Below are 24,508 nucleotides of genomic sequence, written 5' to 3'. Positions count from 1 at the left end.
GGCTTCTCCTCCTCCCCCTCCAGTCACCCCTAGGTGTGGTCATAGCCCAGGGCCATTTGTCTTGGGTCATCTTGTTGATCATTGCTCTCTCACTTGGTGGTCTCATTGGCCCCCATGATTTCAGTCATAATCTCTATGCCCATAACTCCCAGGTCCACTTTGTTGACCTCATCTCCAATTCTGCATCTCCTGCTGCCCATGGGATATCTCCTCCCAGGCTCCCAACCACATCATCGTTCTTTACTCCTTACTCTAGCCTCCCATGGCTCCCGATTTGTTGCCAAATTCTTGATGTTTCTAGATTTTTTTTCTCTAGTAACACAGCAATCATCAAAGGTTAAAGCTATGGACCTAGGGTCAGGATGACCTGAGTGCAAATCCAGCCTCAGCCAAACACTAGTTGTGTGACCCTGTCTGCCTCAGTTTCTTCATCTGTAAATTAGCAGCTGCCTTCTAGGGTTGTTGTGAGGATCCAGCGAGATGACATTTATAAAAGGTGCTTGGCGCAGTCCCCTGCCATCCTTCCTTACACAGGCCTCGATAGCTCAACTCCACACTTAGTATACCTTCCCCTCTTTTATACAAGGCCTTTGACATGGACTTGGGGCCCTTTCCCAGCCTGGTCATCTCCCTCTGAGTCCTCTCTGACTCCTTGGCATTCCTCCTAAAAAGTGGTGCCAGAACAAAGCCCAGTCCTCCATCCAAGGGGGTCTGATGGAGCAGAGGGCCCCTCCTTCTCCCCCTCTTGACAGCTGCCCAGTGTAGCCAAGATGATCTTGGCTTCTGTGGCCTTCTCTGGGGTGGCAGTGACCCCACCCCCACCCCCACCCCACTTTATGCTGGATTGATCCAACAACCTTTACTCTGACCTAGTCCTCAGACCTGTCTGTCAAGTTCCCTACGACTCCTGGAAGCTTGCTGAGCAGGCCATCCATGCCCACCGCTTTTGCATCAGCTCCCTAAGCTGCCCTCCTCTGGTTTCTCCTTCTGCCCTGCTGGTGTGAAGTCCATTCTGATCACCAGGTCATTTCTATTTTTCCCTCCCCAACCGTTACCCAAATGTTACTGATGGTTGCCTGGGTCAGTTGTGTCTGACACTCCATGAGAGGAGTTTTTTTAATTGATAGTTTATTCTTCCAAATAAATACATGTTATGAAAACTTTTCAACATTCATCCATACGCCTATATGCATTTTTAAGTTACAAAACTTCCCTCCACTCTCCATTCCCAACCCCCTCCCTCAGGGTCGAATAGTCAGGTGAATATTGTACATACACATTTGTGTGAAACATGTTGACAGATTAGTCATTTTTGGTATGAGGAATTAGGATTAAGGGAAAGAGATACCTAAGAGAGATATTTTTGAAAAGTGAATGTAGTGTTCATCAGATTCTGAAGGTTTTTTTGTTTTGTTTTTCTTCCTCTGGATGAGGACAGCATTATACAAAGCTGGGCTAATGCAGTTGTCATAGTTCTAAACTGCTGGGAGGAGCTGCTTCCATCAAGGCTGATCATCTCACAATGTTGTTGTTAATGTGGATAATGTTCTCTTGGTTCTGCTCCTTCACTCAACATCAGATCTTGCAATTCATTCCATGCTTCTCTAGAGTCTGACCATTCATGGTTTCTTATAGAACAATAGCACTGCATAACATTCATCTACCATAACTTTTTTAGCCATTCCCCAATGGGTAGGCATCCCCTCAATGTCTAATTCTTTGCCACTACAAAAAGAGCTGTTAAGAATATTTTGGAACGGGGTGGCTAGGTGGTGCAGTGGATAAAGCACCAGACCTGGAGTCAGGAGTACCTGGGTTCAAATCTGTTCTCAGACATTTAATAATTACCTAGCCGTGTGGCCTTGGGCAAGCCACTTAACCCCATTGCCTTACAAAAATAAAAAAAAAAAAAAGAATATTTTGGAACATGTGGGACTTGACCATTTTTTATGATTTCTTCTGGATATAGTTCTAGAATTGGGATTGCTGAGTCAAAGAGTATGAACAGTTTTATGGCTCTTTGGACATAGTTCCATATTGCTCTCCAGAAAGACTGCATCCATTCACAACTCCATCAGCAATGCAGCAATGTCCCAATCTTCCCACAACCTCTCCAACATCGATCATTTTCCCTTTTTCTCATCTTAACCAATCTGGTAGGTGTGAGATGGAACTTTCAAAGTTGTTTTAATTTACATTTCTCTAATCAATAATGATTTGGAGAACTTTTTCATATGCTTATATATAAATTTACTTTCTTCTTTTGAAAACTGTCTATTCATATCCTTTGACCATTTATCAATTGGGGAAAGACTTGTGACTTTATAAATTTGATGCAATTCTCTCTACATTTTAGAAATGAGACTTTTATCAGAACTTCTAGTTGTGAAGATTGTTTCCCAGCTTTCTGCTATCTTTCTAATTTTGGCAGCATTGATTGTATTAGAGCAAAAATATTTAATAAAGTCAAAATCATTTATTTTGCAATGAGAAGTTTTCTTAGGATATTGGAGTTGTTTGGCATGACAAATGAGCAAACTGAGGCAAACAGGGTGAGGTGATTTGTCCAGGTCACATAGCCAGCTAGTAAGTGTCTGAGGTTGAATTCAAACTCAGACCTTCCTGACACTAGAGCTAGGGCTCTATGCTGTACAAATAAGCTTCTGTTTCCTTCCTTCTTCCCTCTCTTGGGTTCCTGGTCATGTCTTCCCCATCCCACCCTGCCTGCTTTAACCAATCTTACTTTGTCCATCCAGCACTACCAGTGTTGGAAAGGTGGACATCCTTGTGTGCAGACAGCTTGGCTTGATTGAGGTCTCCTCTGGAGACACCTTCACTCAAACCTCAGATGGGACCTTGGGGTCAGGGATCTCAGGATGGGCATGGCAGAGCCTGTTGTCTAGAAACTACAGTCCCTGCATTTCAGTGGACTCTAATCAAATGAATGGCTTTCAATCAGGATGGATGAGGTCACAGGTTCTTAGTGCTATAAAGGGGGTCCCTGCCCTATCATTCTGGTAGACAGGAGTGTCTCCCCGAAAGGAGATTGAGTCCAGGATGGGATGGAGAGAACAGAGAGATCATTGGTGAATAGCCTCCATCAGAAGTGGGAAAGGAAGTGGGCAGTGCTTGACCACACCCTGGATGAGTGGACATCCCCAGGAGACACTACCAGATTGGGGGAAGGCTGGGACTGGAGCCTCCCCAATGAACAAAAAGGAGAGACAGTCTAGAATCTTCTAGATCAGATGTGTCCAACTTGTGGCCACATGCAGCCCTCTAAGCCCATTCATGTGTCTTGCATTGGCTAATCAGAAAATGAAGGAAAAGGTGAGCATGTGCAGCTCAACTCAACCCTTAACTAACATGGCTAAACTTTTTCACGTAACTAACATTGTGCCATCTCACAGACGGCTGAGTTTTTTTTTTACACAAAAGATAATCTTTATTTGAAAACATATAACTTATTGTAATTGCAATAGGCAACTTTATTGTTTGCAGCACTAATTGCTGCTTTGTCATAGGATTTTGAAAATAGATTTCAAGATTTAGAAAAATCCACCTGGATTTCAGTGTATTTGCTACTCCACTCTCAGCTGACATCAACACACTGACTTCAAACGTACCAATAGAAGGTATAGCGTTGCAATTTATTCAAGAGTTTTATTGGACTTTAGTATCCATCTTAAGAAAACCATCTGGCATTTCCCAAACATGCTCTGTTCAGGACATCTCTTTTAGGGAGGACATAGATTTGCAAGCAACTTCCTGTATGAAGGATACAAAAAGTAAAAATAGATAAAAAAATTCAGACAAGCTTCTTGAAAATAGTCTTCACACTGTTAGAATTTTTATCTAACCAGATATAGATGCACTAGTATCAAAAAAAGCAGGCTCAGTGTTCACATTCCAAATGGTATCTTGTATTTTTGTTTATAAAATGTTGTATTATTATACTGATGATTTTATTATAATTTATTATATTTGTATACTCAGTGGTAATATGGTTTACATTGTAATCATAAGCAAGAATTAATTCTGTGTGCAATCCTGACAAGTTCAATGGTTGGACATGGACATCCATGCTCTGGATGATCTGTCTCGGACTAGACAGATAGGCTGATTTGAAGCCATCTGAATCCCAGACAAGGGAATTGAGTTGAATGGATTGTCTGCTGTGGGGAGGTCTGGAGTGAAGGGTCCCAGAGATCTGTCCTGGGCTCTGGAGAGTACCACTGTTATCAGGGACTTAGACAAAAGCTTATCTAGAAAGATGGACTGGAATACAGTTTATGGGATGCAGGCACAGCCCTGTGACAGGGCAGATGAGAGATTTGCATGACTCTAAATTGGAGGTGGTGGTTGAGGAATCCCAGGATTGCCCTTGAGACTAACTCATGAGGTTGCAAGGATAAGTCAATCAACAATGAATTGTAGCATAGAATATTATTTGGGAAACTGAGGCAAAGATGAGGCAGGCCTGCCTTAGAGAGAATCTAGCTCTTTGTGTCATCTCTTATGACCAGTTCAGTCCTTGGCATACTTCACCAGAGGTGCTTGGCAGATGCTTTGGTACTGTGGAGACCGGGTGGAAGGCTGGCAGCCCTTTCTGGGTTAGGAGCTCTACATTGACTCAGAGGAAACTTGTGGGGTGGGGAAGGGAGGGGAAGGAGAGATGGGTATTTTCACATATAGTTGCCCTTTTCTTGTTGAATGCAAGTGATGGACGGGTGGATGGATGAACAGAGTCCCTTTGTGCCTGTTTATACCAGTTGCCTAGAAATCTCTTCATCCTCATTTCGTCACAACTTTAAAAATATCTCCATAATTATAGGGATTACTCACCCAGGCCTAGTTAGGGGCTGCCCAGACGCCCTAGGGAGTGGGCCTGCCCACCTGCCAGGTGCTCAGTCCTGATGAGATCCTGTGCCCCAGAGTGCCACAGAGAGGAAAGGGCCTGGGGGTGAGGGGTGGTGGCTGGTGCCAGGTACTTGGCTCTTATGATGGTTTTAATACCTCCTTCCCCAAATAAAGGCTAGTGGGGCACCTATGCTGAGGGAGCAGTGGAAATGTCCCAACCACAGGGATAAGGTAAGAGAGGCCTGGGCTGTCCAGCTGGGTCCTGACTGTGCTGGTGCAGGGACCACAGGGATCACAGGCAGAGACTGGGTATTGGGAACTTGGGGGCAGTGGCTGTGTTCCCCTCTAACCTCCCGTGGCTAGTACAGAGACTAGTCCTAGGGCTAGAGAACTAAACCTGGGCTGGAACCCTCCTGGAAGGCCAATGGTTGTTTGTCCTTTGGGCTCAGATTGATGAGATAGCAATGACCCTTTCCCTTCTCACCTCCCTCACCACTTCCTACCTGAGGCTCTCCTTCAAGGCAGGCCTAGTGAGGGGCCTGCAGTGTATCCTCGGCATCACTGGCTCTCTCACCACTGGCCACACTGCTGCTTCCTAGGGATGAGAAGAGTTTAGCCGTAGCCTTTGAGGTTGACTGCTTATGTGGCACTGTCATCTCTCAACCCTGGGAGGCTATGGTTGCAATGATTTCATTTCACCGAGAAGGAAACTGAGGTGTTGGAGGCAGATTTGAAATCAGCTCTTGACTCCAAGTCCTGATGACTGTAGATGTCCTTCTGCTAGGTCGTCTGGGCCCTGGGAGGTAGTGTGGTACAATGGAAAGTGCCCTGGACTTGAAATCCAAGGACCTGGGTTTGAATCCTAGTTCTTCCCTTTACCAGCTTGTGATCCACTTTGAGCTTTAAGGGGTCCTCCAAGACTCCTTCCAACTCCAGCTGCACAAAGGGAGAAAGGTTCTGGCTTCTAGTCCTACTTCTGGCCCTTGTGGACTGCAACTTGCCCTCACTCCCCCAGAGAGATATGGGTAGGGGCACTGCCTGGGAGGGGGCCTTTTGAAGTTTAGCAGTCCTTGGTTTGAGTGAATGTGAAGGAGGGAAGGGAGAAGTAATTGAGGAAGGGAAGGGAGAGGGGGAAAGGGAGGAAAGAGAAGGGAAAGGGAGGAAGGAAAAAGGGAGTGGGGAAGGGCAGGGATGGAGGAGGGAATGGGAAGGGGAGGAGAAGGGCGTCATGACCTCCTGACTCAGTCATGGGATGAGAAATTGGACTTGGAAGGTGATCCTGCAACTTAACCCCAGGCCCTCAGGTAGATATGAGTGAAGGCACTGTCCAGGAGGGATCCGGCCTAACATGCCTCTCTCTCCTTTTTAGCTGGTTCCCTTCCCTGTGGTGGGGCCCAGTGGCATGTCCGTGACATCATGAGCACTGCCGTGGAGAGTTCAGATGATGAATTCTTTGATGCCCGAGGTGAGTAATGGGGGGTGTATCTGGGGGGGGGCATTTGGGAGCCTTGCCTCCGTGTTGGGGGCCTGAGTTTGAATCTTGCCTCAGATACAAACTGTGTGACTCTGCAGACTCTGTCAACCTCAGTTTCTTCTTTTGTAAAGAGATGACAATAATATGGGAGATCCCACAAGACAAAGTTGGAATGCTTTACCAATCTTAAATGACACCATCACTGCAGACTCTTATTGTTGTTAATAATACCTGAAGAGAGGGGCAGTGAAGCCAGACCTTGCATCCTAGGAGGTCCATGTGTGTGACAGTCTGTTCCAGACAGAATGCAATCACCATCCCTCCCCTCTCTGTACTATGAACTCCCAGGCCAGATGGCAAGAGCAAGGGAACAATAGTTGGAAGGAGATATATCTGGAGGGAAAGATGGATGGGCAGAAGGAGGGAAAGGCAGAAGGATGGAGAAACAGAAGGAGGGGAGGGGGTTGGTTGAATGAGCAGAAGAAGGGACAATCAGAGGGATGAAGGAACAGAAGAAGGCATGGATAGAGGGATGGATGAATGGACAGAAGAAGGGAAAGAAGGAGGAATGGACAGAAGGAGAAACAGTTGGAGGGATGAATGGAAGGAAATACAGTCCAAGGGATGGATGAATGGAAGGCAGAAGGAGGGATGATTGGAAGGATGGGAGTAGGGACAAATGGGATAATGGAAGGGTAGATAGAGGGATGGAGGGGCAGAAGGAGTGACAGATGGTGTGATGGTTGGAGGAATGGAAGGAAGGACATATGGAGGGATGGATGGAAGGACAGAAGAAAGCGTAGATGGAGGAATGGCTGGAGGGACAGAAGAAGGGGACGGCTGAATGGCTAGTCTTACCCCTATAAGAAGCCAGTGCCTCAGAGTTGGAGCCACGCCTCCTCTGAGAATTGGGTTTGAGCTTGGGAGCAGCATTTCTCCATAGCAACGAGCACACATTGTGACTATATGAGCTTCAATATTTTGATGCTTAAGAAACTTTTTATTTAAAATATTGGTGCAGCTCATCAAAGTTTCTGGCTGCTGGTGTTGCACCAATGGCCACTGCTTCATTAACTCGGCAGAGGCACTGAGGCGGGAAGGTGTGGGCTGTGCAGGCGGCTCTCCAGCCTGAGTTTGGGCCAGCTGCCGGGCTCTTTGAGGATCACTGAGGCCTTCAAGGAGCTTTAAAATCCTTGTTAAAAATCCTCTGGCCATAGATTGGAACAGACTGCATCCATGTGCAAGATGCATAGATGAGTTCTTGCTAAGTAGAGAGGGAGCAATAACTGTGGACTGGGCGTCTCTGGTTTCAAAAAGGGCCAAAAGTGGCCCAGGGGATCAGGAAGCAGGCTAGTGGCTTCCCCCACAAACACCTGGGAGCACCCTGGGGTGTCCAGCATGAAGAGTGGAGGGATGCCACACCATAAAGGCCTAGAAGCCAAGATGCTTATAAAGCAGACCAAGGCTCCCATGAGATTTGCAAATGGTGCCTGCCCATGGCCTCAAGGCCGGACTGTCCGGTAGGGTGGTAGACACGTCAATGGCCTCATATTTCCTGAAACAAAGATCTTGATGCTACGGGGGAAAGAACTTTAGTTTTCAAATATCCTTTCTTCTCAACTTAGAAAACAAAAGTAGAGGCTCATATAAAAATTCATCCATGAGCCTCTAAGCACCAACCATTTACAGTCTGCCCAGAGAAAGGCCAGTCCTGACCGGCTCCATTTCCTCTGGGTGCTGTCCCAGGTGCTACTTACCTTGCTTGCTCCAAGTGGAAAGGGACTTTTGCTGATCTGGTTTTCTTCCTTCCACATCCTTCTTACCCCTTTCATTCTTATCATTTCTTGTGGAGAAAGGAATAAAGAGGCCTTGATTAACCCCTGATTTTGTGCCAGGAATTTTTGAAGCTCTTTGGTTGCAAAGAAGAGGTGAGCCAGCCCTGTCCTTAGGAAGTTTATATTTTTGTTGGGTGGGGAAGATCACTTGCCTAGGGGAAGGATGAGGCTCCTGGATGCTGTTGTGTAGATAGAGGCTGGGAAGCTGAAAGATATGCCAAAGTTACATCAACCACAGTTCCCTTATTGGACAAAACTGCATTATTTTTTAATTCTTTTTTTTTCTATTATGGGTAAAGATGCTGCTGTGCTACTGTTGTTTAATCACGTCCAATTCTTCATGAATCTATATGAGGTTTTTGTGGCTAAGATGCTGGAGTGATTTTGCATTTTCTTTTCCAGTTCATTTTACAGATGAGGCTAGGAGGCAAGCAGAGCTAAATGACTTGTCCAGGGTCACACAGATAGTAAATGTGTGAATTGGGATTTGAACTCAGGTCTTCCTGACTCCAGGCCCAGAGCTCTATGCACTCTGGTGCTACCTTCTGTCTCTAAAGATACTTTACATATTTCTACCTCCATATTTCTCTAGGATACCTTTAGCTATGGGGGGGGGGAGTTGGGGGTAAGAGAAGAGAGAGAGAGAGCCCTCTGTGGCTCCTATTGTAGGATAATTGGTCACAGTCTTATGAAGACTGGATTGGTCCATGGCTCCAGGAGGACATCATGGCAGTTTGTTTTTCCATCAAAACTGATTTGGATCATTTTATCAGTCCAACAGATACCAGCCTGTATGCCAGATTTTTGATTATGCTTCTCTGATTAATAGAAGGTTTAGGCACAGTTTCCAAGTAGTCATTGATGGTGGTTTTTCTTGGGAATGCCTGTTCATGATTTTCACCTGATTTATGGGATTGTTCTGTGTCCAGGAAAGAGAGGGTTGGGTTTGTTTGTGCTGGAAAATGAGTTACCTTTTCCAGGGATTGATCCCATGGGGTTGGCTCCATTGGGTCTGAGCTCAAACCATGAAGTTTACCCACTTGAGATCACAAACATTAGAACAGAAAAGGGTTTGTCCAGGGCTGGAGTTAAAATGATAAAGAACACATCTCATGGAAAAGATCTTGTTTTCTAGGCTTAGGGGGAGAGCCTATCCATGGTTCCCAGAAACCCAGGAAAGGGATGAGAGCACATCCATTCCTTCTTTCAACTAGAGTGATGATCAAATTGAGAGGGCAGACAAAGGAAGGGCTTCCCTCATTTGGGAAGGTGAGGCCCAGAGGAGTTTATAGAATCCTTGCCTCCTCAGAAATTTAGAACTAGAAGGGACTTTGGAGGACATATGATCCTACCCCCTCCCAACATCTGTCTAGAATTTGAATCTCCTGACTTCTAGTCTCTGACATTTTCCAGACCACCTGGTTAATCCAGGAACAAAATTAGTTCAAAGGATTGCCTTTTGCTTTGTAGAGCCAGGACCATGTGTCAGGGAAGACTAAATGACAAAATGTTCAGACCTACATTTATTAGACACCTGTGATATGCAATGAGCATTGCAGCATCCCTACTAGAGCTCAGGCAGAGTTACAAATAATGGTACATGATAACTGGGCCTCAGCAATAGCAATGACTTCCAAAAAATGATTCTGATATTGCACATTTACATTTACATTTTGATATGGCCATAAAGGTCTGTTTTCACCAAGGCTCTATAAGCCCCATCTGTTGGATTGGGTCAGTGTGGGCCAAGCTTTCCCCCAGATCTTCAGAGAGTAACTAGTAGGGGTCATCCAAGTTTCATCCCAGGGCACAAACGGGTGATTCTTCCTGAGGAGCTGTTTGATATCCACAAAAATACTTCTCAGGATGCATGATTTTGCATCCTCTGAAAATCCATTCTTTCAATCCTAGCCAGTTTCTTATTGCTAAGGACCTTTCCTTCCACCCACAACAAAGTGGAGCATCTACTGTTGCATTTCAGAGTATGGCTGAACCTAGGTCTGCTTCCTCCTCACTACCCTGATGGATATTCTTCTGACAGGGTGCCATTTGTCCTTTTCTGAAAAGCTCCTGTTTTCTTTCTGCACTAAGGCCCTCTCTTGATAGATACCTCATCATGGAATTTCAGTTAGCAATAAGAATGAATAAATGAAAAGATGAACAGACCCCTGAGTCAAGAGTTCCTATGTGTGAATCAAGGTGGAACTCCCAAAGCCTAGACGGCTCTTGTCTTCAACATTCTAGTAAAAATAGCAACACTAATAAGCCAACATTCCAATGGGGGGATGCAGCACATTGAAGGGAACTTACTGGGAGAGTGAGTAGGATCCTAGGGTCAGAGATGGGTGCCTTGATTCTGGGACCAATGGAAGAGTGAATCTTATCGTGTGCAGGAATGAGGAAAAAAGAGACAAAACACCTTCCTCACAGATGATACCCAGTTCTTCCAAATTTAATTCTTTTTCAGTGTGACAGCCCTTCTAATCCTGAAGTCACTTCATCTTCACGTGACTCAGTTTCCTTAGCTGTAAAATGAGGTTAAACCAAGATTGTTTTTAATTAAAAAAAAACCCTTATCTGTAAAGCTCTAATATAGAGTCATCACAGTGGCTGGCACAGAATAGGTCCTTAATAACTGCTTCCTCCCTTTCCTTCCTGCTTTGGTTTGGCCACTTTTAAGCTATATAACTCTGAGACAGACACTTTACTTTTTTGTCTTGGTTTCTCGATCTTGAGAGAAGAACACTGCCTTTTGAGCCAAGGGGACTTGAGTTGGAGGCTCAACCCTGTCTCCTTTTCCATTAGTTGCCTGCTATCTTGGACACATAGCTTTTGAGCTTCTTTCAAGATGGCTTCAGATCAGATGGACACACAGTGACATCTCCCTGCCCTCTGTGTGACTGAATCAAGATCAGTGGGTTGGGATTAGAGGGAGTTAGATCAATCAGGCAAGAGTGCAACCAAAAACCAGGATGAACAGCTTCATGAAACTGAGGCATTTCACATTCATGGAAAGAAAGGGAGGCACCTGAGGCTTGTTGAGGAAAAAGAAGAGAAGAGGTCAGAGGACATGTGCAACAATTGGGACTGACAGTCCTGTTTCTGACAATTACTGAGAGAGCCTAGTTCACACCAGAGCTTCAGTAGAAACTTGCAAGTGACCAACAATGCAAAGAAATGCTTCTCGGGAGCCTGGTCCTAGTCAGAGCCATGGCCTTTGCCTCCAAGGATGATGGAGACCTGGGAATTGTGCTTGTAGGAAGTTCAGAGAGGGAGGGGGATTGTGGAGGGATCTGGAAAGAAAGGGCTAGAAAGAGCAGGTTGGTCTCCACCATAGAGGAGAGGACTGCAGGAAGGTCAGCAGTAAGAAGAATGGATGCCTCTTGAAGGACGGAAAAACCATTTCAAAGAGAAAAAGGAAAAATAACAAAATCTGGGAAAGCAGTGGGATCATGGCTGGGAGAATGTGGCCACATAGGGAAAGGAGAGGAGGAGAGCTCCACTCCCTGCATCTCTGGAGTGTGCTTCCTATCTCCCAAAGCAGCCAGTGCTGGTTTAGGGTCAGTTCCAACTGCTGGATAATTCTTTTGAGATTTTGAGCCAGATTGTGTCTTCCTGTAGTTCCTCCCACTGGACCAAACAGATGAAGATGCAGCTTTTTTTTCATGACAGCCCTCTAACTACTGGAAGATAGCCAATCAGCCTGTCCTTCACAGGTTCAGTGTCCCAGATTTCTTCCATGAACCCTTGCAGAGTATCCCTCCAGTCATCCCTTTTCTCATTAGCATGAGCCCCAAATGGGGCACCCAGACTGGGATGGTCACCTCCTTCATTCTGGACACCATGCTTATACCAATGCAGTCAACAATCTCCTTGCTTTTTTGTTTCCAAATCACACAACTGACTTGTGTTAGACTTCCAGTTTGACAGTATCCTTTTTTCTCAGATTATTATTGATTGACACCACCCCCATCTTCATTACATTAATTAAGTATTCATGACATTCACTTTTTGGAAGCAGAATCACAGATTTGAGGGCTGAGGGGATCTCATTGGTCACCTGGTCCATTCTGTACATGATAAATAACCCCCTCAGTAACTTATCTCACAATTCACAGTCATCCTGGTCTTTTAGTCTTTCCTTGAGCACCCTCCAATATATTGAATTCCTCTGTAGTACCACCCATCCCATTGTGGGACAGCTCTCATCAAGAAGCAGCTTTTCCCCATATGAAACTGAAGTTAGCCTCTTTGTAGCCCTTGCCCCCTCCTCTATCATTGCTGAAGGCTCTACCTGATTGACCAAGCAGGCCCCTTCTCCACAGGGCAGCCCTTCACAAACCTTCACAAGTTATTGTGGCCCCTGGGTCTTCTCTTGCTTTGGCTCCTGTAAGACTTGGCATTTATTTTCAATAAAGTTCAACTCATTAGATTCAGGCCTGCCTTTTAGTCTGTCAGGATATTTCTGGATCCTGACTCAGCCCACCTGCTCGCTATGCCTGCCTCCCAGATCTCTGTTGTCTACACAGATGACAGTCAGACCATCTGGAGCATTATCCAAGTCATTGATAAAAACTTCGAGCAGCACAGGACCAAAGGTGGAGAGAGGGGACCAGGGCATCTGCCTGTTCTTTTCCAGGTCTGAGGTAGGCCCCTGAAGTACCCAGGTATACCCAGAACTCTGTGGGTTCAAGAAAAACCGACCTTCATAGCTGCCCAGCTGAACAGGCAAAAATACTCCCTTGAGAGGCAATGTGGGTGCCCTGGGCTGCTGGGGTCCTGGAGCAAGGCTTCCATTTGGATCTCTAAGGTGCTCTGTGGTTTATAATGCCCATAATGGATAGAACTTTCCAGTCTCCAATAGACATTAATAGACATATTCTCTCTGACTATATCAGTAATGTGAGATAGACAGTTCAGGCAGGGCTATGCATCTCTGGAGGCCCATGGATGCTGGGAGACATTGATCATTTTCACAACCCCCCAGCTAGGAGAAGATGAAGCCAGAATCCAACTCAAAATTGGTTCTCTGCTTCCCAGCCCATGGTGGTTCCTACCTTCCCACGCTGTTGGTTGGAAGGAAACTTCCTTAGGAAACTGCTGTGTATGACTCAGGGCTGGATGTGATGGAGCCGGCTTACAGGAATTGTGTTGTTACTGCTGTATGTGGCAGCTGCACCCAGTTGTTCCTCACATTGGAGGTGGAAGGAACCTCCAGTGAGTTCCAGTGGTACCCAAATACTGCCAAAAACTACCTTGGGGAAAGGAGAAAAAATAAAGGAGAAGATAGTTCCCGGGGTGGGGGGACCATGTTGGTGGTCTGTGTGCTATTTACCAAGGGATATTGTTTTTGGACTGGAGAGTACTGAGTGAGGATGACCAGTGGGGGTGGTTTCAACTGAAACTAAGATAAGGGGATGGGAGGAGAGCACTCAGCCACCCTGAAGGGACTGATAACCTTGATGGCCGAACTCACATCAGTGATCACCTTTGAAAGTCAGAGCATGTGTGTGGCAGTGGACAGATGCTCTTGCAAATTTTCAAACAAGGGAGAAAATGGAACTATTCAGCCAGTCGGCTTGATTTTGAAAGTGAGAAAGTTCTGGAGTGCATTAGTGAAAGGATGGCTCATGAACATCTGGAAAAATAAGTTACCAAGAGTAACTATGGACAGATTGTCCAAACCAACATACATCTTCTCACTCCTGGATTTCTAAACTACTACCTCAGGAAGTTACTACAGCTCAATGGGATTTCCATAGATTTTTAGCAAAGTACTCAGCTTCTGACAGGTCAATGTAAAGGAAATGATAGAGAAATGTGCCAAGGTGGGGATAAAATGGATAGTTAGAAACTGGTTGAGTGACCCCGTCTCCCTCCAAAATCAATCAATTCCTTCCCAGAAATTTCAGCATCTTCAGTTTGCTTTGTTCATTTATCCATCTATTCATTCATCTATTCATCCATCCCTCTCTCCATCCATCCATTCATAAAAAGAGGCTTCTCACTCCAAGTGTGGCTCAGTGGGGAAGACCAGAGAGGGAGCAGTCCCTGCCTCTCTCCTTATCATCTGGACAGGGAAGTGCATATGGACTCTTTGGATAATTTTAGTCACCTGTGGCTTTTTAGAGTCAGTCCAATGAGACCAGGATATGGAATTGAGGGTCACCAGAGTTCAGGTGTTTTTAACCTTCCATTGTAACCTACCATTGGAATACCACAAGGACATACTACATTGATGTTTGTTGGTTGGGTGCAGGGAGAAACTGAGTGCCTTCTTGATGAGTCCAGATCTGGTGCACTCATGGACAGCCCTAAGCTCACTAACTAACCCTTATGTGAACCAGAAGCCTTGGATTCCTGGGCATGGGGCAGATGCCCCATCTCCATCTCTTAGTGGACAGGAAACTATGTGTCTCCACAGTAGGAATGGATGAGACCCTCAATCAGTAAGATCAAGGTCACTTTGAGGTGACCTTGGCCTGGGCACTAAGCCCATGACCAGGATGTAGGGTCAGTTTGTGAGTCGGCTTGGAGGAAGGTAAACACTAAAGTCATGTCTACAGTTTTCTAGCCCCGGGAATTATCTGCCAGCACACATTTCCTTTGATAATAACCCACTGCCTCCAGGTGTTGGCTTCTCATCTACAGATGAGATAGTAGAAGGAACTATGGGGAGAATGGATGAAAAGCAGAATTTCCTAGAATGGAAGGCCCTCAGAGCTCTCCACAAGTGTCTGGGCCCCCTGTGCCAGACCAAGAATCCCTTCTGAGCATGCTCAGAAAGTGACTGTCCAGTCATTGCATGAAATCTTGGATTTCAATCTTGGGAGCTCCCAGGTAGACCATCCCCCTACCCCCAAGTCTTCTGCTGTTTTGGTTTAAAATATATGATCTTAATAGTCATCAAGTAATATGAACATTTGCATATACAAAGGATGGAAAGAGAGGGTTGTTTTTTAATCTTAATTTCCAGCATGGACATCTGAGGTTTTTCCTTAAGTATAAATGGGGATGAGAGGGCACCTACCTCCCAGAGTTGTGAGGAGTGAGCCAAGTGATTTAACATCTATATAAGCCTGCTACGTCTTAAAATGGTTTCATGTAAAAGTGGACAAGATGCTGCTGTCCTCTCAGGTGACTGTCCCATGGTTCTCTCATGGCTCTCCTCATCCATTCACTCCTTCTCAGTATCTGTTTCTGGTTTATCATCTATGGCAGTGACCCAGGGGAGTCCTGAGTCCTCTGAACCTTACCTTCTGTAGACCTCATCAGTTCCTATGGCTTTAGCTTCTCTAGACAGATGATGTCCTCTTCCCAAACTCTGGACTCTGCATCATTGCCAGGTGCCCATTAGAATTTTATCCTGAATATTCCAGAGATGATGTCTCAAATTCACATCATTCCCTTTCCCTCCAAACCTTTTCTTCCTCATCTCTGGCAGGGGCATCATCACACATTCCTCCAGTATTCCAGGTTTATAACCTTGGTGTTATCCCCGGCCCCTCATTCCCCTTGGTCACCAGATCCAATCCTTGTGGTTTCTGCTTTCCTGATATCTCTAATCTCCAGGCCCTTCTGTCCACTTATATGGTGGTCACCACCTCAGTTCAGGCCTTCATCACCTCACTAGATGTTGGCAAGAGCTTTCCACTGGGCCCCTCTGCCTCATCTCTCCCCCTTGGGTGCATCTCCTGTGCTGCTCCCCAAACACAGGTATGATGGACTTTTTTTCTACTTCCCCTTTGCCTCTGAGATAAGACAAAAAAAATTCCTGAGTCCTTCACAGCCTGTGCAGCCTCAATGGCCATTATATGCCCCTCCTGCTCTCTATGACTAGTCAAAATGCTCTCTCTGTTTCTCCCACAGAAACTCTGTTCCATCTCCCGTCTTCATGACTTACAGGCACTCCTGACTCGACCCCATCTCACATGGCACCCCTTCTTTAGGACGCATCTTGGGCATAGCCTTCCCTGGTTTGTCCTCTGCTCACCTCCTTCCTCCCTATCTATCTGGTGCATTTTCAGTTATTCCTTTTACATATAGACCATAGCATATATACATGAACTTGCAGTCTGTACTGGGTAGGAGGTAACCTTTTGTGGAGAACGGATCATTGCATCCCTTGTTCTGGGGTTTGGTAGAGTGCTCCCAATCCATCACATTCCAGCTCTTTCCACAGAGTTATTACCCAGCCAGGCTCCTGTTATTGTGTTCTTGGGAAATTGGTCTTTTGAATCCAAGTAGCAAAACTATATTTTCTCCCTTCTATGACATCTTCTAAGTTTGGACCCCTTTACTCACCTGCTCAGATTTTGTAGCTGACAAAATGTGGACTTTCCAGGGCTGGGCCATCCCTGAGCCCTGGGACCCTCCACAAGAGACCTCCTGCTCTCTGAACAGATCAGTGTGAATGTCTGCATTGGTTGTTCACCAATTGACATGTCATTCAGGGCTTCAGTGGTTCCCTGGGGGCTGCCCCCTTCTCTCTGCTTCAGTTCATCTGAGGCTTCCCAGGATTCTCTGCACCCATCCCCTGGGCATTCTTGGACAATCCTCTTCCTCATTCCACTTTGGGACAAGTCTCCTGGCTAGGCTGTTTTCCTTGGATGGCCAATCCGAACTCTTCTTCAAAGCTTCCACTCATTGTGCTCATTCTGTCTTCAGGGCCAAGGAGAACAAACAAGCCTCATCTATCTTCTCCATGACAACTGTTCAAATCCTTGGCCATGCTGATTGTTTCTCCCCTGAGCCTTCCTTTTCCCAGGCTTCACATCCTCTATTGCTTCAATCAATCCTCAGTTCCTAAGACCCCCAGGCCCCTGACTGTCCTCTGCATTTTCTCTAGTTAAGGATTTCTTCTTGGAGTGCTGACATGGGCAGAGAACAGACAGTCCTCTGAGGAGGTGGCCTCATTTCCCCCCTTCCTCACAGGCTTACATTTTCACAATTTCCACTGTCTAGGTGTAGCTTCTTGGGGGATTCATTCCTCAGATGCCAGAATGTAGACTTCAGGTTCCTCAGTCAGAGGTACAATGTCTACAATGGACAGAAGGAGGAAGGTGGGCAAGACAGAGGGAAGTGGATTCAGAGCTGACTGCATAACTCTGCTCAGGCAGAAGGTCTCCTGTGGAGGGCCCCAGGGTTTGGAACTGGCCCAGCCCTGGAGAGTCCACATTTTATCCATAACTCTACAAGGTTATCAAAATGTCCACACGAGGCAAAGCCTCAGGATAATTCACCCAGCGAGTGACAGTTACAGAAATCTGGGCAGGCGAGTAAATGGACTCAAATTTAGAAGATGTCATAGAAGGGAGAAAATGTCCTTTTGCTACTTGGATTCAAAAGACCAATTTCCCAAGAGTATGATAACAGGAGCCTGGCTGGGTAACAACTCTTTGGAAAGAGCTGGGATGTGATGGGTTGGGAGCACTCTGGGAGCCAACAATGTAATGCAGCCGCTGAGGAAGCTGGACAGAGCTTGGATGTCTGTTGAGGGGCAGAGCTTCTGAGAGGCGAGGGCCCCTCTGTCACCTGCCATCTTCAACTCGAACCTGTTCAGCAGCTTGTGGGTAGTGTGTGGGCAGTGTGGGTGCCCCGGCCTCACGAGCACGCAACTCAGAGGAGACCAGAGCCTTCTTCCTGCCAGAGGAAGATCAGTCAGTCAATGAACTCACCCATCAGGCAGCATTTATTAAGCTCCTATTGTATTTCAGATACTGTGCTAGGTGATGGAGATACTGAGGCGGATCTGAAACAGAGCTTCCAATCACGTCAGTGTGTTTGTGAGAGTGTATGTGTTTGCAGGCCTGTATGTGTGTATATGTGTGTGTGTGTGTGTGTGTGTGTGTGTGTGTGTGTGTGACTGTGAGTGTAAACAAGAAGCAGATGCCAGACCCTTTTGTGGGGGGGGAGGAATCAGGAGAGGCCTCTTCCAGAGGGGAGCTTGAGCCCAGTGTCAGAGGAAGAGCTGGGGAGAAGGTGAAGGGCCCTCCACAGCCCCAGAGGCCTAGGTGTGGGGGGGTGTCACAAAATGACAGCTCCCCAAGGCCGGGCAGGGGCTACCTCACTTTGGCCTTGATAAAAGCTTCGAGCTCAGGAAGATTTCAACTTTTCCTTAGGCCACAAGGCAGCCTAATTGGACAGGCACAAAGCCAAGCCTTGGAATTCAGCTTCTCCCAGGTTTTAGGGACTGGTGGCGGTGCTGCCCTCCTTGGGGCTGCTGGTAGCAGCCCCTGGTGTTGAGCTGCCCAGGCTCTCTGACTGTGGTAACCATGGCAACTGTTCATTGAATCTGACACCATTGCTTAGGGTTCTGAGAAGAACCCTAAGATCTGCTCCTGAGCAGGAAGCAGGCTGCCTTCCCAGTGGAACCTCAGAGTGCAACTTGTCAGGAAACACTCAAGTCTGGGGTACAGACAGATGCTCCTCAGTTTCCCCTGTCATTGGCACCATCTGGATCTGAGTGGGATAGAGTGGGGTCTGGGGAGTGTGTGTGTGTGTGTGGGGGGTCCACCTCTGAGAATTCCAGGCCCTTGGGCTAAGGGATACCCACCCCTAGCAGTGCAGTGAACTCAGAAGGGCTGGTCCTAGGTTTGTTGACAGGATGAAGCGCGAGCAACCCTTGTTTTCCCATACTCCCTCTTCCCAGTTTCCATGCCCTCTTCCAAGAAGCTCATGGTTCAGGGGAAATATTTCAATCTACTAGAACTGCATTGGTCTGAGTGATGATGTCTGCAACTGGATTTGAACCCAGAACTACTTACTCATGTTAGGTAGTTAGCTTCCAATCATCCCCGTTGCTCTGGCGAGAAGGGGAAGGGGCAGGTGCTGTCCCAGTCTTCCTGTTACCATTCTTTCCAGGATGTGAGACTGGAGGAGGAAGGGGAAAGTCATACATGTTTATGTACCCCCAAGGTCCAATGGAGGTTTTGGGGAGGCTTCCTGGGGGAGACTATCAGGGCTAAAAGGACAGCTCATCTGTGGAAGAGGGAGCAGGGCATGAGGAGTGGCCACCTTGGCTGACAGGATCCCGGATTTTACTGTGACTTCTGGGGAATTGCTTTGCTTATCTGGAACTCAAGTTCACCTTTGTAAAGCTTAGGGAGGGACTTGCCGCAAAGAAAGAAGGGGACCTAACCCATTGTGGATTGTGGAAGTGGAAGATGGGGGGGGGATGTCCCTGGGAGTCTGGGACAGCTTGAGCTGCCTGGGGAGCGCTCCGCTGCCTTCTTGCCCACTAGAGAGAGAGGTTGAGGCCGGCTACTAAAAAGAGGAAGGTTAGCCCAATCCCATTTCCTTTAGGCCAGTTGGGCTGGCCATGAAAGGGAATCAGATCCAGATCCCCTTTACCAGTTGGGTTAGACCCATCAACGACTGGGTTGCTGACTCTAGGCTGCCATCTTGGGGACTTGGGATATGGTCTGTGGTTCCACAGATCTATTAGGCAGGCATCTGGTTCTAAGACGAGATGTGTGTCTTTGTGTGTGTGTGTGTGTGTGTGTGTGTGTGTGTGTGTGTGTGTGTGCATGCTTGTTGTGTCTGATCCTTCTCTCATCACTTCTTGCTTCCTTTTCTGTCTTATACACAGGACTCTTGGTGTTGTACCCATAGTGTAGATGGGAAAACTGAGGTACAGATGTTTTTCTCCAGTTATTGCTTGAATTAGTGCTCAGTGGAGCCCAAAAGGGACCCAGTCCTTCTATCTACTCTCAAGAGGGACCTTTCCTGCTAACTTCTTCCACTCTCAATCCTTCTCTCTCTCTCTCTCTCTCTCTCTCTCTCTCTCTCTCTCTCTCTCTCCTCACAGTAGGTGGCATCCCTGGTGCCAAGCCTGCATAGAATACCTCTTTAGAGAAATGAATATAGGAAACTTAGAACAAGTGGCGCTCTCATCCTGCCAGGACATCTAGTCTACTGTCCTTGGTAAAATTGGGAGGTGTGTTTCTGGAGTCTTCTATCTTCTCCTTCCTCTCCAGTCCTTTGTCCTGATTCACTGCCCAGAGCTTGACTAGAGAGGTTGAGCTGTGGGTCTGATGGGGGAAGCTGACTGGCAGTCAGAATTGGGAGTATCATCTGAGAGCTCTGAGAATGGAGAGAGAATTTAGCAGCCTCCTAATCCCCAATTCAGACCCCCAAAGGTGTCCTTTATTCATCATGCCTGTCCCAGCCTCTACTTGAAGGTCTCTGGGGAAGGGGAGCCTATCACAGCCTGTCCTGAGGGAATGCAGCCTCCCTTGGCCCCTCTGGAGCTTCCCACCATTATTCCTGGGTCTCCCTACCTGGCAATGCTCTGAGCATGACTGATCTTTCCTTCTCCGGGGGGCACATCCGCACCCTGGAAGAATATGACTGGCATGTGCCCCTCCCTTCTCTAGATAAACCATGTCTCCTTGCTTCACACTGACTTGGGGAATAGCTTGGAGGTGAGTTTAAACTAAAACCTACCAGAGATGGAGGGGGGAGCCATGCTTGCAAGGTGGTAGAGGAGGAACTGGCAAAGGGCAGATGAGGGCACATCTCTGTGCTCACTAAGGCAGGAGCAGCTCCCCTGGAAGACCAAGAGATGGGTGGCATAGCCACTCTGGCAGCCCCAAAGCCTGGTCTGATGGTCTCATTTGCCACTACCTCCCCCAGTCCTAGTTCTGACCAGATCATCAGGCCAGCTTGAGCCCAGGGCCCCAGAACCAGGATGCTAGACAAGGCCTAAGGCAGGAAAACCTTCCAAAAGTGAGGGTTGGCTATGTGTGGAAAGGTGGGGCCTCCCTCTCCAGAGGTCTTCAAGTCCAGTTGGATGGTCTGAATGTGTGTGTGTGTGTACACGGAGGGCATTCCTATTCAAGTACAGATCAGGCCAGGAGGCTTCTGTGGGTCCTGATTTCTCTGAGTCCCTGAGATCCCCTTTGCATGTAGATTGTATTTCCACATCTGAATTATGATATTGAAAATGTGGAATTTTAAGGCTATAAATGTGCATCTGGAAAGAACATGCATCATGAGGTCCAGAACTCTCATTTTACAGATTAAAAAACTGAGGATATAAGTGAGTCCCCAAGGTCACCCAGGAAGGGATAGAGGCAGCATTTCAGTCCAGACTCCCTATCTTCAGATCTTGTCCAGTCTATGACAAAACTTTTAACTGTCCTCTCTCACCTTTTTCTCCCACCTCTTCATACCTCACAGGTATGCTGATGAACCTGGGGCTCCAGGATCAGAAGAAATCAAACTGAAAGAGGGGGTGGTGTGGATATTCCAAGAGGGAAAAGAGACATTATCTGAATTTATGGAGGAACATTGTGGCATCAGGAAGTAGGTGAGGGCAGGAAGCTGACCTTAACTCTGGGCAAATACTAGATGGCAGGTGGTGTAGGTGAGGCAGAACAGGGAGGCTGCAGAAGGTGGAGGCTATAAGGGGAGCCAGAAGATCAGCAGTGAATGGCCAGCCAAGCAGCAAGTATCCCCTCAGGAGCCGGAGGTCAGAGGCAGTAGGAATAGGCAAGCAACCAGTGGAGCCTGAGCCAGCCAGGGTCTAGGTGAGGACTGTGACATCATGTAGAATTCACTTCAGATAAGTGACATCCTTTACTTTTCCTGCTGTGGCAGGAGTGGAATTGGGGAGGGCCAGGGCCTAGCTTCCTCTAGTGTATACACCTGCTGATGGGTCCACAAAGAATGAGCACATCGATCCTGAGAGGCTTCTTCAGTTCCTCCCAGACCATCCCCAGCCACTCGACAGGTACATCAGATACAGGAGTCACAGGAGTTCAGAGATGGAAAATCAGGAATTCTAGAACAGCTCTCATTTTGTAGATGGAGTCAGAGAGATGAAGGGCCAAATAAGCATGGTCCACAGGCACCAGGACAGTAAAGACTAGTGTGGAGCTGTAAGTACAGGACCTTAGAATTTAAGGGTTCTTAACATTGTACAGCATAGCTTCTTCAGTCTCCTCAAAATTACAGAGAAATATGAAGGCAGAGACAGGATAATATGTTGTTCAAGGTCACCCAGGGAATCCATAATCCATGCCTGAGGAGACAAAAGTTGAGGTCTGTACATGGAGAATGGACTCATACTAAGGTGTTAATAGTGACTGATTGTTCTCAAGAACTCCTTGTCCCAGGGGTATTTTAATTTTTCACTTGGCATAGGGCCGTAACCACTACAGTGATCTAATGGAAAGAGATTGGAGCCTGTGTAGCAGTCACTGGGGAGATGGTTTGGCGGGGTGCTTTCCCAAACCCTTTCACATTCTTCCTATTTCCAGACTTGCAGCACCACATCAGGAAGGTGGGAGAGATGGTTGGGTGTCTGTCAGTCTTGGTGCCAGTCCCAGCATCCCTGATGTGGGAGGGTTGTGTGTGTGTGTGTGTGTGTGTGTGTGTGTGTGTAGACAGCTTGCCTTCACTAGATTTTAAACAGCTCAGAGTCCAAGCGGATGGCCTTGTTTTTTTGAGCCTCCAGAGCTATAAATATTTCACGGCTCCCTTCAAAGGTTAGCTCTGCCCGCCTGGTGCTGACAATTATTTTGGGACTGGATGCTGTCCAAAGGGCTTTGTGTTCATGCCATCTGGGGCAGGCAGCCAGGCATTCCAAACTGTGTTGGAGGAGGGAGTTGCCTCCCTGTGAGTTCCTTGTGTCAATGAAATCCCAGACTTAGTTCAAACGAAAGACTGGGACCATGGACCACATCTGCTGAGACATGCCAGGGACTCAGTGACCCATGCTCCTGACCTCCATGCTGCCTTTGACTCTTGCTTCTTTTCCCATGTCTCATAATGAGTCTACAGAAACAGTATTGCTCACACACATCCAGTCTAACCCACAAGGATGCTCTGTCCATGGTACCTGCTGAGTGGCCACAGAGTCTCGACTTGATGTCTTTCATCTTCCAGGTCTTCTCTGTTCTGTGCCTATCTGGGTCCCCTTTATCCCCCTGACCATCCCTTTGAGAGTAGCCCTGGGTCCTCTCTACTCTGTTGATGCTTTGTGACCAGAGATGCTGTGAAGAAAGGCCCTCCTGCCTCTGGCCTTCTGCCTATTATCATCCATTTTCTTTGAGAAAAGGGCAGGGACCGGGGCCACTAACAACTGGTGCCCAACTGAGAAACTTCTGTGTCTAGAACCTGTTGATCTGAGGGTCCTGAGTTGGAACTGTATCTCTAGGTCATAGGAGAGAGGAAGAGGAAAAAAAGGGGAGAGGGGGAAAGGACAGAGAGAGGAAGACAGAGTGAAAGGGGAAGAGAGGTAAAGAGGCAAGGAAAGGGGGAAGAGGAGGAGAGGAGCAAGGGAGACAAGAAGGGGAGAGGGAGAAAGGAGGAGAGAAGCAGAGAGAGGGAGAGGGGGTAGAAGAGAAAGGGAGACAAGAGAGGGGAAGAAGGGTAGGTAGAGAAAGGGAAATAAAAGTAGGAGAGGAGAGACAGACAGGGAAAAGAGGGAAGAAATGGAGAGGGGGAGAGAAGCAACCCTACAGGGCCACAAAAATGTCAGCTCCTAGCTATTTCTGGGCTGGGGCCCTGGGATACCTCTCCCAATCCTTGGAGAAATTGAGTGTTAGGAACTGGCTGCTGTCCAGGCCTAGAGTCCTCCCCCCATTCCTCCTTCCTCCCTTCCTCCCCTCTGACTTACTTTGAGGCTCTACTCAATCAGTCCCTTCTTCAGCCCTATCTCTCAATTCCCCTCCTCAGTTTACCTGCTTCTTCACTCATTTGCTGGCTCCCCCTGTAGAACATAGGTCTTCATGCATGCATTCATGTGTTTCTCTGTAGTTACTTAAAAGCTAAGGGAATAGGGAATAACTTGGGAATTGATAGATATTAATCAATCCTTGAACCCTGGACTTGATCATGGTGATGATAATTCTGGGATGACCCACATCTCCTGTCTAAGGAATGTGTCCATTGAGATTTGGTTCTAAACTGACCTTCTTTATGGATTGCTTGTTGCTCAATTGCTCTGGTTGGTATCTACCTCTTGGCTTGGCTGCTAGAGAGAGAGGTTGAAGCCAGCCTTGCCTGTCAGGGTTCCTGAACTCAGGGCCCCTAGACTAGCCCTTCCCACATTGTTATCACTCAGCTGAGCTTGAGCCCAAGGAGGGAGGCTGGTGCCCACCTGTACCTCGGCTGCCACTTAATGACCATGGAAAGCCCAGAGAATCAGATGACTCGTTGAAAATGTTTCCCCTTTAGGTTGGGATAAACATCTGGAGGAATTTTCCCTCTCCTTCAGTTCTCAGATCCACATTTTTTTGCATGTGTTTCCTTCTCCTTGCTCTTGCAACCCTAGTTCACATCCATATCCATTCTCCCCTGGATCATTGTTGTAAACTCCTAGAGGGGTCTC

General features: G+C 47.1%; 1 protein-coding gene and 1 long non-coding RNA gene across 2 annotated transcripts in view; one reads left to right on the top strand and one right to left on the bottom strand.

Annotated features, from left to right (window-relative positions):
- The window catches only part of PITPNM3 (PITPNM family member 3), an 88,360-nt gene that overhangs the window by 14,229 nt on the left and 49,623 nt on the right, over window positions 1-24,508 (top strand). Inside the window, exon 2 of the mRNA XM_074190501.1 lies at window positions 6,230-6,325. Within this exon, the coding sequence (XP_074046602.1) occupies window positions 6,277-6,325 (49 nt within the window). The 5' untranslated portion in view covers window positions 6,230-6,276. The remainder of the gene's footprint in view (window positions 1-6,229; window positions 6,326-24,508) is intronic.
- Window positions 3,653-6,891, bottom strand: LOC141490517 (uncharacterized). Its single transcript, XR_012469260.1, has 3 exons — window positions 6,566-6,891; window positions 5,364-5,455; window positions 3,653-3,768 (listed from the first exon to the last, which is right to left on the bottom strand). It is a non-coding gene; the product is annotated as an uncharacterized LOC141490517 (long non-coding RNA).

The sequence above is a fragment of the Macrotis lagotis genome, chromosome 6 (assembly GCF_037893015.1).
Source record: "Macrotis lagotis isolate mMagLag1 chromosome 6, bilby.v1.9.chrom.fasta, whole genome shotgun sequence".
NCBI classification, from domain to species: Eukaryota; Metazoa; Chordata; class Mammalia; order Peramelemorphia; family Peramelidae; genus Macrotis; species Macrotis lagotis.
Note: the sequence above shows the minus strand (reverse complement) of the source record. Positions and strands in the feature narration are given on the sequence as shown.